Source organism: Manis javanica, chromosome 1 (assembly GCF_040802235.1).
Source record: "Manis javanica isolate MJ-LG chromosome 1, MJ_LKY, whole genome shotgun sequence".
NCBI classification, from domain to species: domain Eukaryota; kingdom Metazoa; phylum Chordata; class Mammalia; order Pholidota; family Manidae; genus Manis; species Manis javanica.
The window spans coordinates 158,719,887-158,732,806 of NC_133156.1; the positions used below are offsets into that span (position 1 = coordinate 158,719,887).

The 12,920-nt window shown below is 40.4% G+C and overlaps 1 protein-coding gene across 3 annotated transcripts in view; it reads right to left on the bottom strand.

The window, feature by feature from the left end:
* Nucleotides 1–12,920, bottom strand: part of TMEM182 (transmembrane protein 182) — a 73,465-nt gene that overhangs the window by 15,074 nt on the left and 45,471 nt on the right. For 2 of the 3 annotated variants that reach the window (XM_017653570.3, XM_017653569.3), the window contains exon 4: nt 1,412–1,549. The exons of the other annotated variant lie outside the window; for it this stretch is intronic. In XM_017653570.3, the coding sequence (XP_017509059.3) occupies nt 1,412–1,549 (138 nt within the window). The remainder of the gene's footprint in view (nt 1–1,411; nt 1,550–12,920) is intronic. 3 annotated transcript variants of the gene reach the window in all.

Consider the following 12,920-nt stretch of genomic DNA (forward strand, 5'->3'; position numbering starts at 1 on the left):
GAACAGACAAACCCACAGTTGCAAAGTAGATGGTGGTTACTCAGGACTGGGGAAGGGAAGGAGAGGGCAGACAAGGTTGCTTTGTGGAATGATAAAAATATTCTGGAACTTGATAATATGGGTGAATGTAGTAACCACATATTTTTCATGTGAAACCTTCATAAAAGTGTCTATCAGTGATACCTTAATAAAAATATAAATAAAAATTCTGGAACCAGAGAGTGGTGATATTTGCACAACTCTAGAAATGTACTAGGAAATACTGCATTATACACTTCAAAATAGTAAAATTTGTGGTATGGGAATTATATCTCAATTATTTAAAAATTGGAAGTTCAAATCAAGGCACTTGAAAAACCAGTGAAAGAGAGGTGAATGAAAGACAAAAGAATGACAGACTAAACAGGGCTCTTGTTCTGACCGATATCTGATTCTTCTTTTTATTCCCTCTACAGAATTAAGCACATATGCAAAAAGCGTAAGTGAAGGAATTGTTTGTTAACCAACCATTGAATAAATGATGATAGAAAATATCATCAGCTGCCTTGGCAACAATTTAGATAAGATAAAGCTCTCTATTCTGCTCTTTTCCTTTACTGCACTACCATCTCATGCAGGAACACTGTGTCCTTCTTATAGGACATTAAAATATAACCAAGTCATGTACAGTTTGGTCTGAGGCACACTGAAGTTTGCCCAATTTTCAAGAATTGTTGTCTTTACAAATAACCTTATGCTTATGTTTTCAAGTTAATGTTCTGGCTTTTACATCCTAATTAAATTAAAAAGCCTAAAAATGCACAAGACTTATTAACTCATCAATTATTTTTCTCTTTGTACCATGATCATTTTATCAGGAATTAGACTAGATAGAAAGCTGAGTAAAATAAATGCAGGTTACAAAAAGAAATGTTTAGATAATGTATATGGACACGATTAAGAAAACAGAACAGCAACATTATTGAAGATGCTTTTGACCTGTGATAAACACATCAAGAGGATTTTATAAATATCATCAACTATGAAGGTTTCTGTAACATCATCACGGGCTGTCTTTTTAAGAGCACACAAAACATGCCACCTATGTCATGATGTTACAGAGAGCATGGTATGACCCCGTTTCACAGACAGAAAATTAGTAAGGTGAGAGGGGTTAAGAGGCTCTTGCAGCAGAGTCTTCCCTTCTAGGGTCTTTGTCCATATAATACGGCTTGGGTTCAAGGAGCAAAGGCTGTGGAGCGGATTGTGTGTGGCAAATGGAAATTCCCGGGACAAGTGTCTGACACACAGCACTCAAGAAATACTGTACGTGAACCACATCGCATGACTTCTACTCGAAGCCTGATATCTGAAATGAGAAATGGAAAATAGGAGGATATGGAGAAAAACCATGGGCGGAAATCATATATACCTGAAGCGATGTAGGATCCTCCCCCGGCTTTGTAGAGAAAATGGCTGGCGAAGGGGGCCGCACAGATGATCAAAAAGCTGGCGGTCACCACGGCAACTACCCCCAGGAGCATCAGGACTGCCCAGAAACCACGGTAAACTGGAGACCCCATGAGGAAAGAAGACAAGAGAAAACACTTAGTTTCTGAACATAGCAGACTGTCACTCTTCTTTTTCTAATTTCAGCCACAGCGCTGCTAGGCAGAAGTCCAGGCTCTGGGTCCTAGATTAGCCCAAAAAGGAAACCTTACCACCAGATAACTTGGGACTCGATGCCGACCTTCAATCAACTCATGCTCAGTATATGCACTACACACATGCCTAATATATACTGTGAGTTCAATTTTCCCGCCAGATTTTCCATTTTAGAAGTAGAAGCACCATATGTTCTAGAAAGAGTTCTCTTGAGTAAGTACCCAGGTGGGGTATATACAAGTATTCCAGACCAAAGATATGAAAAGGCATTCACACTAACAAACAGTGCCTCTTACTTCTAGCTAAGATAATGTGTTGTTTTTGTTTTGTATTTTTACCACAGTGATCCCTTTTGATAATCATCACCCCAACTCCCTAAGTAAAAAGTACACTCCTATTTGGATTGTGACACCACTGGAAAATAGTGTGACCTAATAAAAATGGCAAGCAAAACAAAACAAAAAGGTTTGTATAGACTGAGATTTTTAAATCAGATATACTTAAGGCATACTACTTTCTAATTAATATTTGTTCTTAGAAAGATTCAAGATGAGAAGTTATAGTAGTCTCTTAGTCAAGGACCAGCATGGCTGAATTAATGGATGCAGATGGTGATAAATGGATTGTGGTTCATGATATATAGTAATCAAATAAAGAGGAATTCTAATGATCATTTTTGAGCAGATAATTGCCAGTCTATTAAACAAATTCATCATTTCCCAAAGGCTAAAACACTGTAATAAATTCCTTTTGGTGTAAATGAAGGAAAGCTCGGTGAAACACATTAGCCAATTAGTTTTTTTAATGAAAATATAGAAACTTTATTAGAAAGCAAAGAATGATCCTTCTCAAGCCCACCTGGCAAAGAAACAAATAGGTCAATCAACTGGAATCTTAAAGAAAGAGAAGATGATCAGAAGATGGAAATTTGGGGAGAGGAGTCACTGCAGTTAAATGGGAAAAGGAGGTTGGAACTGGTGTGTGAGTAAGTCTAGACAGGAATGAAAGGTTGGCTTTTACCTAACATTCCAGCGCTGCTCATGTGGCAGTGACTTCCAGGTTTACAGCAAGAGGAAACCATCTGTGGCTGCATTCAGGCCCCGCAGGGAGCAGAGCAGTGAAGAACTACTGATGAGCTTCTAAGTGTGGGAAGAGTGGCAGACTGTGAGCCAAATATGTGCCATCCAGTCCTACCCAAGTCCACTGGGGAGTTGGCAAGCCTCATGTTCTACATTTTCAATTAGCAATTTTTCACTTCGGTGCTTCTCATATTTTACATTTTCATTCATGTCCTTTACTTCATTGTTTATCACATAGTAGGTTTTCTGGCAAGGCTGGGGACTAAAGCTTTAATAAGGGGCAGTCACAGAAATAAAGATCCCATCCTGTTGCTCACCTCATCACAACTAAAACTGGACAAAGATGATGAAGAACTCTCTGAGGAGTCTGAAAAGTAACCCGTGGCAAGTGGATTAAGAAGGAAAAGTGAAACCTTAACAGAAGATCAGTTCAGTTACAAAAACTTTTCTGAGAATTTCCTTTTTTTTCTCCTCTTGGATTTGAGCTGAAGGAAAACCAAGTTGGGAATTTAGTAAAAGATGCAAATTGCGAAAAACTCTATTGTTAAGTTAAACCCATCATTCTGGCTGGAGAATCAGGAAAAGGGGTCCCTGCAAACCAGTGTATGGAAACAATCCCATGTTGATTTTTCTCTTTTCATTCTCCCAGTCCTGCTTAAAGGCCAGCTTCAAAAGTAGACCTGCATTGCTATCCCGGGGGAAGCATGGACATTTAAGATCCCAAAGGATGACTCAAACCTTTGGATAGAAGAATCAGGAAAAGGGAACCCCATGTATATGGGGGATCACTGTTCCATGTTTGCTCTTTCTCTGCTGCTTTGCACACGGTACAATTGCATGGAACTGCCCAGCACAGGGGACCCAAACTCTGAGAGAGCCCAATGCTTCTAACCAGAAAAACTGAGAAAATGAGCCCTGGAAGCCAGATGTTGTTTGGGAAATCTCACAGATGAGAGGGAGCTGGAGAAGAGCTTCTCTCATTCTGTGTTTGAACCTGCACAAGTAATGAACTCATTCTCCAAGTTGCACAGGTGCAGAGAATGTCCAGAAATTCAACAAAGGCTTCATGAACTGAATTACAGTATTAAAACCACCCAATACCTGGTTTTAATACCATAGTATTAAAACAACTCTATGGTGCATAGCCCAGGCAGACCCAAATAACACTGCAAAGACTTTGAAAGCTGTATTGACTTTAAAACTACTACCAGCAGAAGAAAAGGATGGACCAGGTAGGCTGATCACCTATTCAAACAGCAAATCAATATTGTTCAGAGAATTTTAACAGCAGGCAGGGTCTGACAACATAATATTCAAAATGCCCAGGATATAATCCAATATTACTTGATACACTCACAACCATGAAAACCTGACCAATTCTCAAAGGACCAACCAATCAGCAGATGCCAACCCAAAGATGATTCAGGTATGTGAAGTCATATAATGAACCTGTGAATTTAAAGCACCTGTTCTAACCACTTTCTATGAACTAAGGTGAACACTCTTGAAATAGAGAGAAACTCTTAGAAGAGAAATAAAGGATTAAGAAAAGAACTAAATTGAAGTTTTAGAGTTGAAAAATAGAATACCTGAAATTAAAAATCCATCATGTGAGCTCAATAGCAGAATGAGGATGAGAGGGGAAGAGCAAGCGGATTTGAAGAGAGAGCAATAGAAACGACCTAATCTGAACAACCGAATGAAAAGAGATTGAAAGGAGAAAGGACTAGTCTCAGAAACCTGTGCAACAAAATCAAAAGATCTCACATTTGTGGCACTGGCGTCCTTAGAGCAGAGGCAAAAGATATTGGTGAAGAAAGAATATTCATAGAAACAATGACTGGAAACCTCCCAGATTTGGTGAAAGATAAATAAGGAAACAACATCCCCAAGGACTACAGGTTTCAGATCAGAAATGATGGAGGCCAGGGAGCACTGGCAAGTCAAGGTGCCCGAAGAGGAGACCTATCAACCAGAAATTCTGCTTCTAGTGATAATATTTTTGATGGAGGAAGGTGAAAGAAAACTACTTCTCAAGGACAGAATTTCTCCCCAGCAGACCTGCTCTGCAAAGACATGTGAAAGGACACCAAGTTCACTGGAAACCTCAGGAATGAAGGAAAAGAAACAGAAAAGGAGAATATCTGCATCAATATAGTAGACTATTTTTCATTTCTTAATTTCTTTGAACTATATTTGACTATTGAAATTTAAAAAGTACTGTTGGAATAATAAAGTAAAGAAATGAAGGTTTTGGCATCAGCATAACCAGGTTGTTTACCATTAACATGCCATGTAAACTTTGATCACTTACTTAGCTTCCTGACCTCTTTCACTTCTGTAAAACAGGGAGGCTGGTATCCATCCTTTAGAGCTACTGGAAGAATTGTTAATAATCTGTGTGAGTGGTTACCAAAGGAGAGGGGTGTGGGAGGGCAGGTGGGGAAGGAGGGAGAAGGGGACTGAGGGGTATTATGTTTAGTACACATGGTGTGGGGGATCATGGGGAGAACAGTATATCACAGAGAAGGGACATAGTGGATCTCTGGCAACTTGCTGCACTGATGGACAGTGACTGCATTGGGGCATGGGTGGGGGCTTGATAATATGGGAAAAATGACAATATTTTTCATGTAAAAACTTCATAAGAGTGTCTATCAATCATATCTTAGTAAAAAATTTTTTAAAAATAATAATGCATGTGAAGTGTGTGGTATATAATGCGAAACTAATAAATGGCATTTATTTTGTTGTTGCTTTTATTGCTGTAATTGTTAAAGTTATATTGACACCACACAGTAGGCAGTATTGTGTCAGTAATAGGAAAGTGAACTACTTCCCTCAGAGAGCCTCACACAGTGTTTTATATGTAGCATTGACATTTAGAAATCCCTTTAGGTTGTCGCTTAGCATGTGGCACAGAAGTTGTGTCTGCCGACACAGAAATTTCCACAATGTTCTCTACTGGGAGAACTTTGGGAAGTTCCTATCAAGTGACCTCTAAGAAGCCATGGACTGTGTTTTATACCATGTGACTCTACATCTAAATACCCAAAATACACACAAATGGGGTCAGACACCTAACACATAGACAGCCAAAACATGGTGACCTTTGACCTGTGCCTTACAACCTATGTTTTGAAAAGATGAGTTGGGCTCAGCAGTGCGATCCCTTGAGAAAAGGAAGTGAGGTGCTTAGTATCCGGGATGAAGTTAAAAGGAAGCCCTGGTGGCTGGGTCGAGAAGAGCCATGGTAAGCCAAGGCCACAGGCAGGTCAGAGGAAGGGATTACAAATCAGGCCCCAGAGAGGGTAGAAAAAGCAGGAGAAGCCTCTCCACACAGCAGCAGGGAGATGGTAAATAAGATAGAAAACACCTGGTGAGGGAGAGTGAGATAGAGGTGGGGAAAAATGCTCCCCAGGGCTGCTGCTCTTCCTGACCACCATCAGTTCCCAGCTCTTCTCTGCTCTAGCAAGTAGCCTGACTTTTGATCCTGAGAGTCCTGTACAAGGCAGGAGCAACAGATTTGTGTTTCAGGGAAGCGGGTCCTGGCTGCACACAGAACTAGCTCCCATGTTGAGATTCCTCACTGCAGTCACAGTGTGCTTTGTTTTCCTGCTTGTGCTTCAAAATTATTTCAAAAGTTTTTGGAACTTCCCGTTTCTTAGCTAAATTATATTACCTGGTTTGCAGAGGTGGTGCGCTTTGATTCCAGGATTAAAATGTTCAGTAGGAACAAAGAGTTGTCTTGTGGAACTGGGCAGAGTTCTTTGACTATCTGAGGTAAACTGAAGCAATTAGAGAATCTTCAACCTAAAGTGAATGAAGTGCATGTGTTTTGGAAGTCAAACATGATATTGGCGCTGCTTCACTTACTAACTGTGTGACTCTATAATAGACCACAGTTTCTACAAAACGATATTCTTCACATAAGGATATCCTTTATAGTAAGGATTGAGAGAATAGCTGAAAAGTAGCTGCATACAGTAAGTACTCAAATATATTTTCTATTATTGTTATAAACTGTTACACACTTTGCAATAAAATATCCTCATCAATGATGCCACTGACACTTAAAAGTGTCATGAATGTAAATGGGGACAAGCATTCAGTTCCAGTGTACATACACCTTTAAATTTTCAGTAGGGGATTGTTTTTGTTTGGCCAGTGGTTTATATTGCTCAAGACTCCTAGATTTCTAACGTGCCTCAGAGAAACTTCATTAGTTTCCTTGTTCTTTATATAATCCCATAAAAACTGCAAAATTTTGTCCTTGAAAGCTTTAGGCCATGCCAAGTGAAAACATCTTTAAAAACCCATTTGTGCCATTACATACAATTCAATGCTTAAACAATATTGAGTTTCTTTTAGTTCCTACTAGAACAGGAAGAAAGGTTTATAATATAAATAGACTTACATGTAATCTGTATCTTCACAATTTGGATTAATTAAAGGAAAGCTTCATCTGAGTCTGCAAAAGGCCAAAATTAATGACTTTTCAGAGAAATGAAGTTCTGTTGATTCAAAATAGAGTGGTGAATTGACCCAACAAAATGTTCCTTGTTAGGGTGTTATAATGAGGATGACTAGTAATCAGTTGAACAACAGATGTTATAGAAATATTTCTACTAGAATAATCAGATTATTTTACTAAATAGATAGAATTTTTACCCTGGCTGTATTACTGTCACTACAAATTTACTTAGTAACTTTATTCTAGTACATCTAGATTGAAAACCATTAGTCCAGAATATGCTGAAATGTCATATCAATATATTCTGTGTACAGATATCATTTCTTCTTTTATAATATTTTCACTTATATACAGTATTTTCTAGTTTCCATTTCAGGATTATCCTGTTGTTTTTTTAATAGAGAAAGAGACATCCAGTCATTAGAGAATGTCTAGTTTGTTAAATAAGAGTGCATATGGAATGCAAAATTATTTTCATGATGTCTCAGTTTTATTCATAAAAGTTTATAACATAAAGAGTATTGACTGCAGTGCCAATTCAAATTTCAGATTCAAATATATATCAAAGGAGTTCATATCTCAGATATACCTAAAAGGTCGAACTTCAAGGTGACATAAATAGGAAGTGTAGGGAGAAATCTATTAAGAATTTTTCAGGAAGGAAACATAAAAATCACCCTAAACTATATTCCCATGTAGGCCATGAAACAAAGTGGGCTATTAATTATGCACATTAATATGTGTGCATTTGTGTGCATGTGTGTGTTTGTGCATGGGTACAGATCACTACAGACCATAGATGGGACGCTAATGGCAGAACTGGCATCTGTTCTGTATTCCATGTAAAGAGTTAGAAAATTAAAACTACAGCATATCTTTTTCCATATTATTTTTAGTAATAAAAATGCACTAAAACCTATTTAATTTGGACGATGGGCAAAAGCAGACTGAAGTTTTAACTCTGGATTCTTTTAGGATAAAGTTCCATTCCAAACCATTCATATCCTTCCAATAACTCCGAGTGGTGTCTCAGGAGGGACTCCAAGAGCAGCCCTGCCAGACTGGCGTGGTCAGCGGGCATGCTGCCGACAACCAGAAGGCACTTAATGTAGCAAACATATTTTGATGGCTCTCTAGGCACCAGACAGAGAAAACTGCTAGAATAAGATGCATCCTTGCCCTCACAAGTTCAGTCCAGTGAGGAAAAGCAAGTAAGCTTAACACTGTGGGACAAGTGCCCTGGTGGGGTTCGCCCAGACTATCATGGAGCTGAATGGATTCCTGCACGGAGAGGCCACTGTCAGGGCTGGGGGGTGGTGAGAAAAGCCGCACTGTACTGAGGATAGTTGATCCAGGGCTGAATGTTTGCCTAGGATTTCATTAGGCAGAGGCAGGAGGAAGGTCAATCCAGTCACAGTCACAAAGAGTTCCATGGATGAGGAAATAGAAAGCAGCTCACTGCAGCTGCTGCCCAGGTGAACTGAGGGATAGAAAGGCAGTCAAGGCCTCTATGCCATCCAAAGGAGTTGGTACTTACCATACTTGCCCTAGGCAGCCCCAAAAGTCAGTAATCAAAATTATAGCCACATCTGTATCAGAACATCAAACATATAGGACAAGGGCACTGGTCAGGTAGTTATTACAGCAACGCAAGGGAGGCCTGAAGCTGGGCGGTTGGGATAGGCATGAAAAAAGCTTAAGTGATAAACGGTTGCTATGCGTGGTAAGAGAACACCGAGAATGAAGTCTGTCTTCAGGGGTTTCTGTTTGTATGCCAGAACACGTTGGTCTGTTAAGGTAGTAACAAGTGTCTTCTTGGTTTCATAGTATCATGACTGATACAACGAACCTTCCTTCACGCACAGGAGAGAGCGAAAAGTCAACCTAAATGATCACAATTCCAAATTCACAGTGCTTTAATAAATTATTTTGCTGTGCATACAAAAATGTAAATATTATATTTGCAGCTTAAAGATAAACTCAAGTGTTATTCATTTTTCAAAACTTGCTATCTTGCCTCAGACACCTCACAAAGCAAGTTCATAAAGCTAATCCTATGTTTCAACACATCCTGAAGCACACACAGTGGGAAGTGCTACAAAATATTCTAAATGAGGCCAAAACAAAACACGCCTCCCCCTCCACCAGCCTCAGCAGCAAATGAGAGCCTCCAGCATATGTTGCAGTAGCTTTAGGCAAGACGCTTCTGTTACACAGGCCAGCAAGCCTGTCCTGTATCTCCACATACTACTCATCTTGGCAGTGGCGGCCAGGTCTAAAAATACAGGGATGCCTGCACCACAGCAGAAGGACAGGCTGTACAGTGTGTCCATGTCTGAGCTTTGCAGCTGCAGCTATGCCAAGTCACATGTTCTGCATGGTCTATTGATTTTTTCAGGACAAAAAGAACATGCAGAGACCCGATGGAGTTTATTTACCTTCTTACTGTAAACACTGGCAGGGAAGGGATAGTCAAGGGAGGAAATTTCTTGAGTACGGTGGTGTGGGGGCAGGGGGCCAGGGCCCTCACTTTCCATGCTGCCTGTGACCTTGGGAAAGTCCCTGAAGCAGGAGAACCATGGCTTTTCTTCACGTGGGTAGGGAGCTTTCCAGGCTTGAGAGTGCATCCATGGCCATCATCTTGTTTCTCCTCCTAACAATCTTGGGGGGTAGGAAGGGAGACTTGCTGGGTGCTGCGCAGCATGGTTTGCACTGTTAGAGGTAGAAGTGGTGGCAGCTGCAGTGACAGGAGTAATAGTGGAATGCAGCTTGATAGCAGGAGCAGCTGACATCCTCAAGGTCACAGAAGAAACTGAAGCACTCAAAGTGTGGTAAATGGGATCAGAATATAGCAACCCAAAATATGCCATTGTGGCATAAGGATTATTTCAGTCTGTAAGTGAATGAGAATCCAGATATGCAGAAAGAAAACTTCCAGTTTTCCTTACCTGACTAAAAGCAGAAAACTTCTGAGAAATGAGGATTGCCACAAGTCCCCTCTTCCAGGGGAGTCTTACGGTCATGAAGAAGACAGCAAGTCAGCACCGAAATAAGCACCCATGATAGATAAATGGATGAAGAAAAAGTGGTACACATATGTGATGGAATATTATTCAGCCATAAAAAGAATTAAATCTGCCATTAGTGACAACATAGATGGGCCTAGAGGGTATTATGCTATATGAAGTAAACCAGACAGAGAAAGACAAATGTCATATAATTTCACTTGCATGTAGAATCTAAAAACAAAATAAATAAAAAACAGAAATAGACTCATAAACACAGAGTTGCCATGAGGGTTGCCATGGGGGAGAGGGGGAAAGGCATGCATGTAGGTGAACAGGAAAAAATTAGTAAGAATGTTTGGTATCTTGATCTGGGTGACGGTTACAGGAGTGAACATACATGTCAAAATGCCCAAAGCTGTGCACTAAGATTTGTGCATTTTACTCTATGTGTCTCAATAACAAAGGGGAAAGAACCCCAAAACAAAGTTCTGTCAATTTGGCAGGTTAAAATAACAAACAAAAACCTTGCTAAAATAACCCTTTATCATCCATTACTTTCCCCCATACATATCCTAGTCACTTTCCCACAATTTACCACCCAGCCCAAACCCCCTTTTTCTCTGTCTCATAACATCATCACATTTATTGTTCTTTGTTAACAAGGCATATAAACTCTCAGGCCTATCTGCTCTTTCCAGTCTTCTTTTTTCTTTGAAGTCCTCCATATGCATACATAGTAAAAAACCTCTTTTTCATGTTAATCTCTCTTTTGCTTGTCCAGTTTTCAGTTCCCCGGTCACTGAACCTAAAGGAGTAGAGGAGAAAGTTCTTTCCTTCCCTACAGAGGTATTGTGTACAATGCCACTCAGGTCCTAATACAGGGACCGCGTAGGTGATCACCTGACTAACCTCCAGTTCCAAGGTCATCCTCTACCCCTGCAGCCTCAGAGCATCTGGACTGGCAGTTGCTACACCTGCCTGAGCATCAGAGCTACTTGGAGGGCTTTAATACCATATCCAAGCCAGGATTCCAAACCAGACCAATTGAATGAGAATCTCTAAGCAACCACGTTTTGAAAAGCCCCCAAGGAGAATGGCATTGGAGCCTGGGTGGCTCTGGAGCTGAAATCGTGGAGAAGTCTCTGCAAATTTTGCAGCAACTCAGCCTTTATGGGTATGGTCTCTTCTCTTTCACCAAGGCAATCCCTATTTTGTACTTTACAGATGAAGCTCAGAGAGATGAAGCAAACTTCCAAAAATTAAACAGCCAGTAAATGATAAGGTTAAGATTTGAAATCAGGGCTGTGTGAGCTCACTCTCAGACACCATTCATTTCTAGGTTTGCTGTGTTTTTTCAAATAATTTGCCCCTGCTCTATCAAAGATTTCTAGGGTCAACTCTCCTACTCTGGCTCCTATCTTATCTTCCAGAAATGCTGAAATTATACTAAAGTTTCCTGGGGATAAATGTTGTGATCATGCCTCCAGGCTTTTGCAATACTGTTTCCTCTAGCTAGAATAAATAGCATTCTCCCTTGTCATTTGAGATCCAAGCAAGCACCTTCCCTTCCTTGAAGGGATATAGTGGACTTATTCCCTATGTCCACAAAAGGCAGGAGTTAGAACCAGGAGGACTATAGATAGACTCGAGAAGGGAATACCTTTACTAGTTATGTGACCTTGGACTTAGCCTTTCCCTGTCTTAGATTCCTTCCCTAAAATGAGATAATAACAATGCCTAACTTATGGTGCTGTTAAGAGGATTGAAAGAGTTAACATAGGGAAACCCTGGGCAGAGTGCCAGGTACTCAGTCTGTGTTCCTAATACATGCCAGTCACTGGGCTTTATCACTCTGTACTGTCTTTCCCTCCTTATTTATCCACCTCCACTTTCTGACTGAACTCACTAAGACTCAGTCTTGCTCATCTTTCTAACCCTAGAGGAAGTTTTATGCCTGGCATGTAATAGATAGCAAAAATTATATGAATGAGGGAATAATCAATAATCTATCACTCAGTTTCCACTGAAATCTCAAGTTATGCAGCCAAGGTTAGTGGCATATTTAATGGCCACATAACAGAATGAAGCGAACTCATTCAAAACAGAAATATATCCATGTGCAAGGCCTCATTACACAATGCATTCTCACCTAAATCCCTACTAGAGAGAAACAGGCACTTGGAAGAGAAGAGCTGAGGTATCAGGTAATGACATGTTAACACCTGATTGCCAAGTAACAGTGCTGAGGACTGTGTGATCATCTTGCCACGCTCCTGAACACCCAGTGCACAGAAATGAATCAAGAACATTAGGGTGTATGTGGTCCTGCCAAACTCCAAAAATGACAAGAGAGAGAAATTTCCTCATTCACCAACTTTTAAAAAAATATGATCTAAACCTGAGAAGACTATAATAAGTCTTTTATGATTGTAGGATAAATGGAAGTTTTCACCCAGAATTTTCATCATTTCCCACCTGGCATTAGTCCATTTACATACCAATGGATTTACCACAGCAGATTCTCCCATTGATCTAGGGCAAAGGGTGGAGATAAAACAGCCATTTCCTCCTCCCCTCCATTCCTGGTACCCAATTGGTCTGGTGCTCACCAGTCACCAAGGACCCGCCCATGGAGTTCCTGCTGGACGGGCAGGCAAAGGAGAACTCGAGTCGCTGTGAGAGAGGACAGACAGTGCACGGCCTGGCTAGTGAACT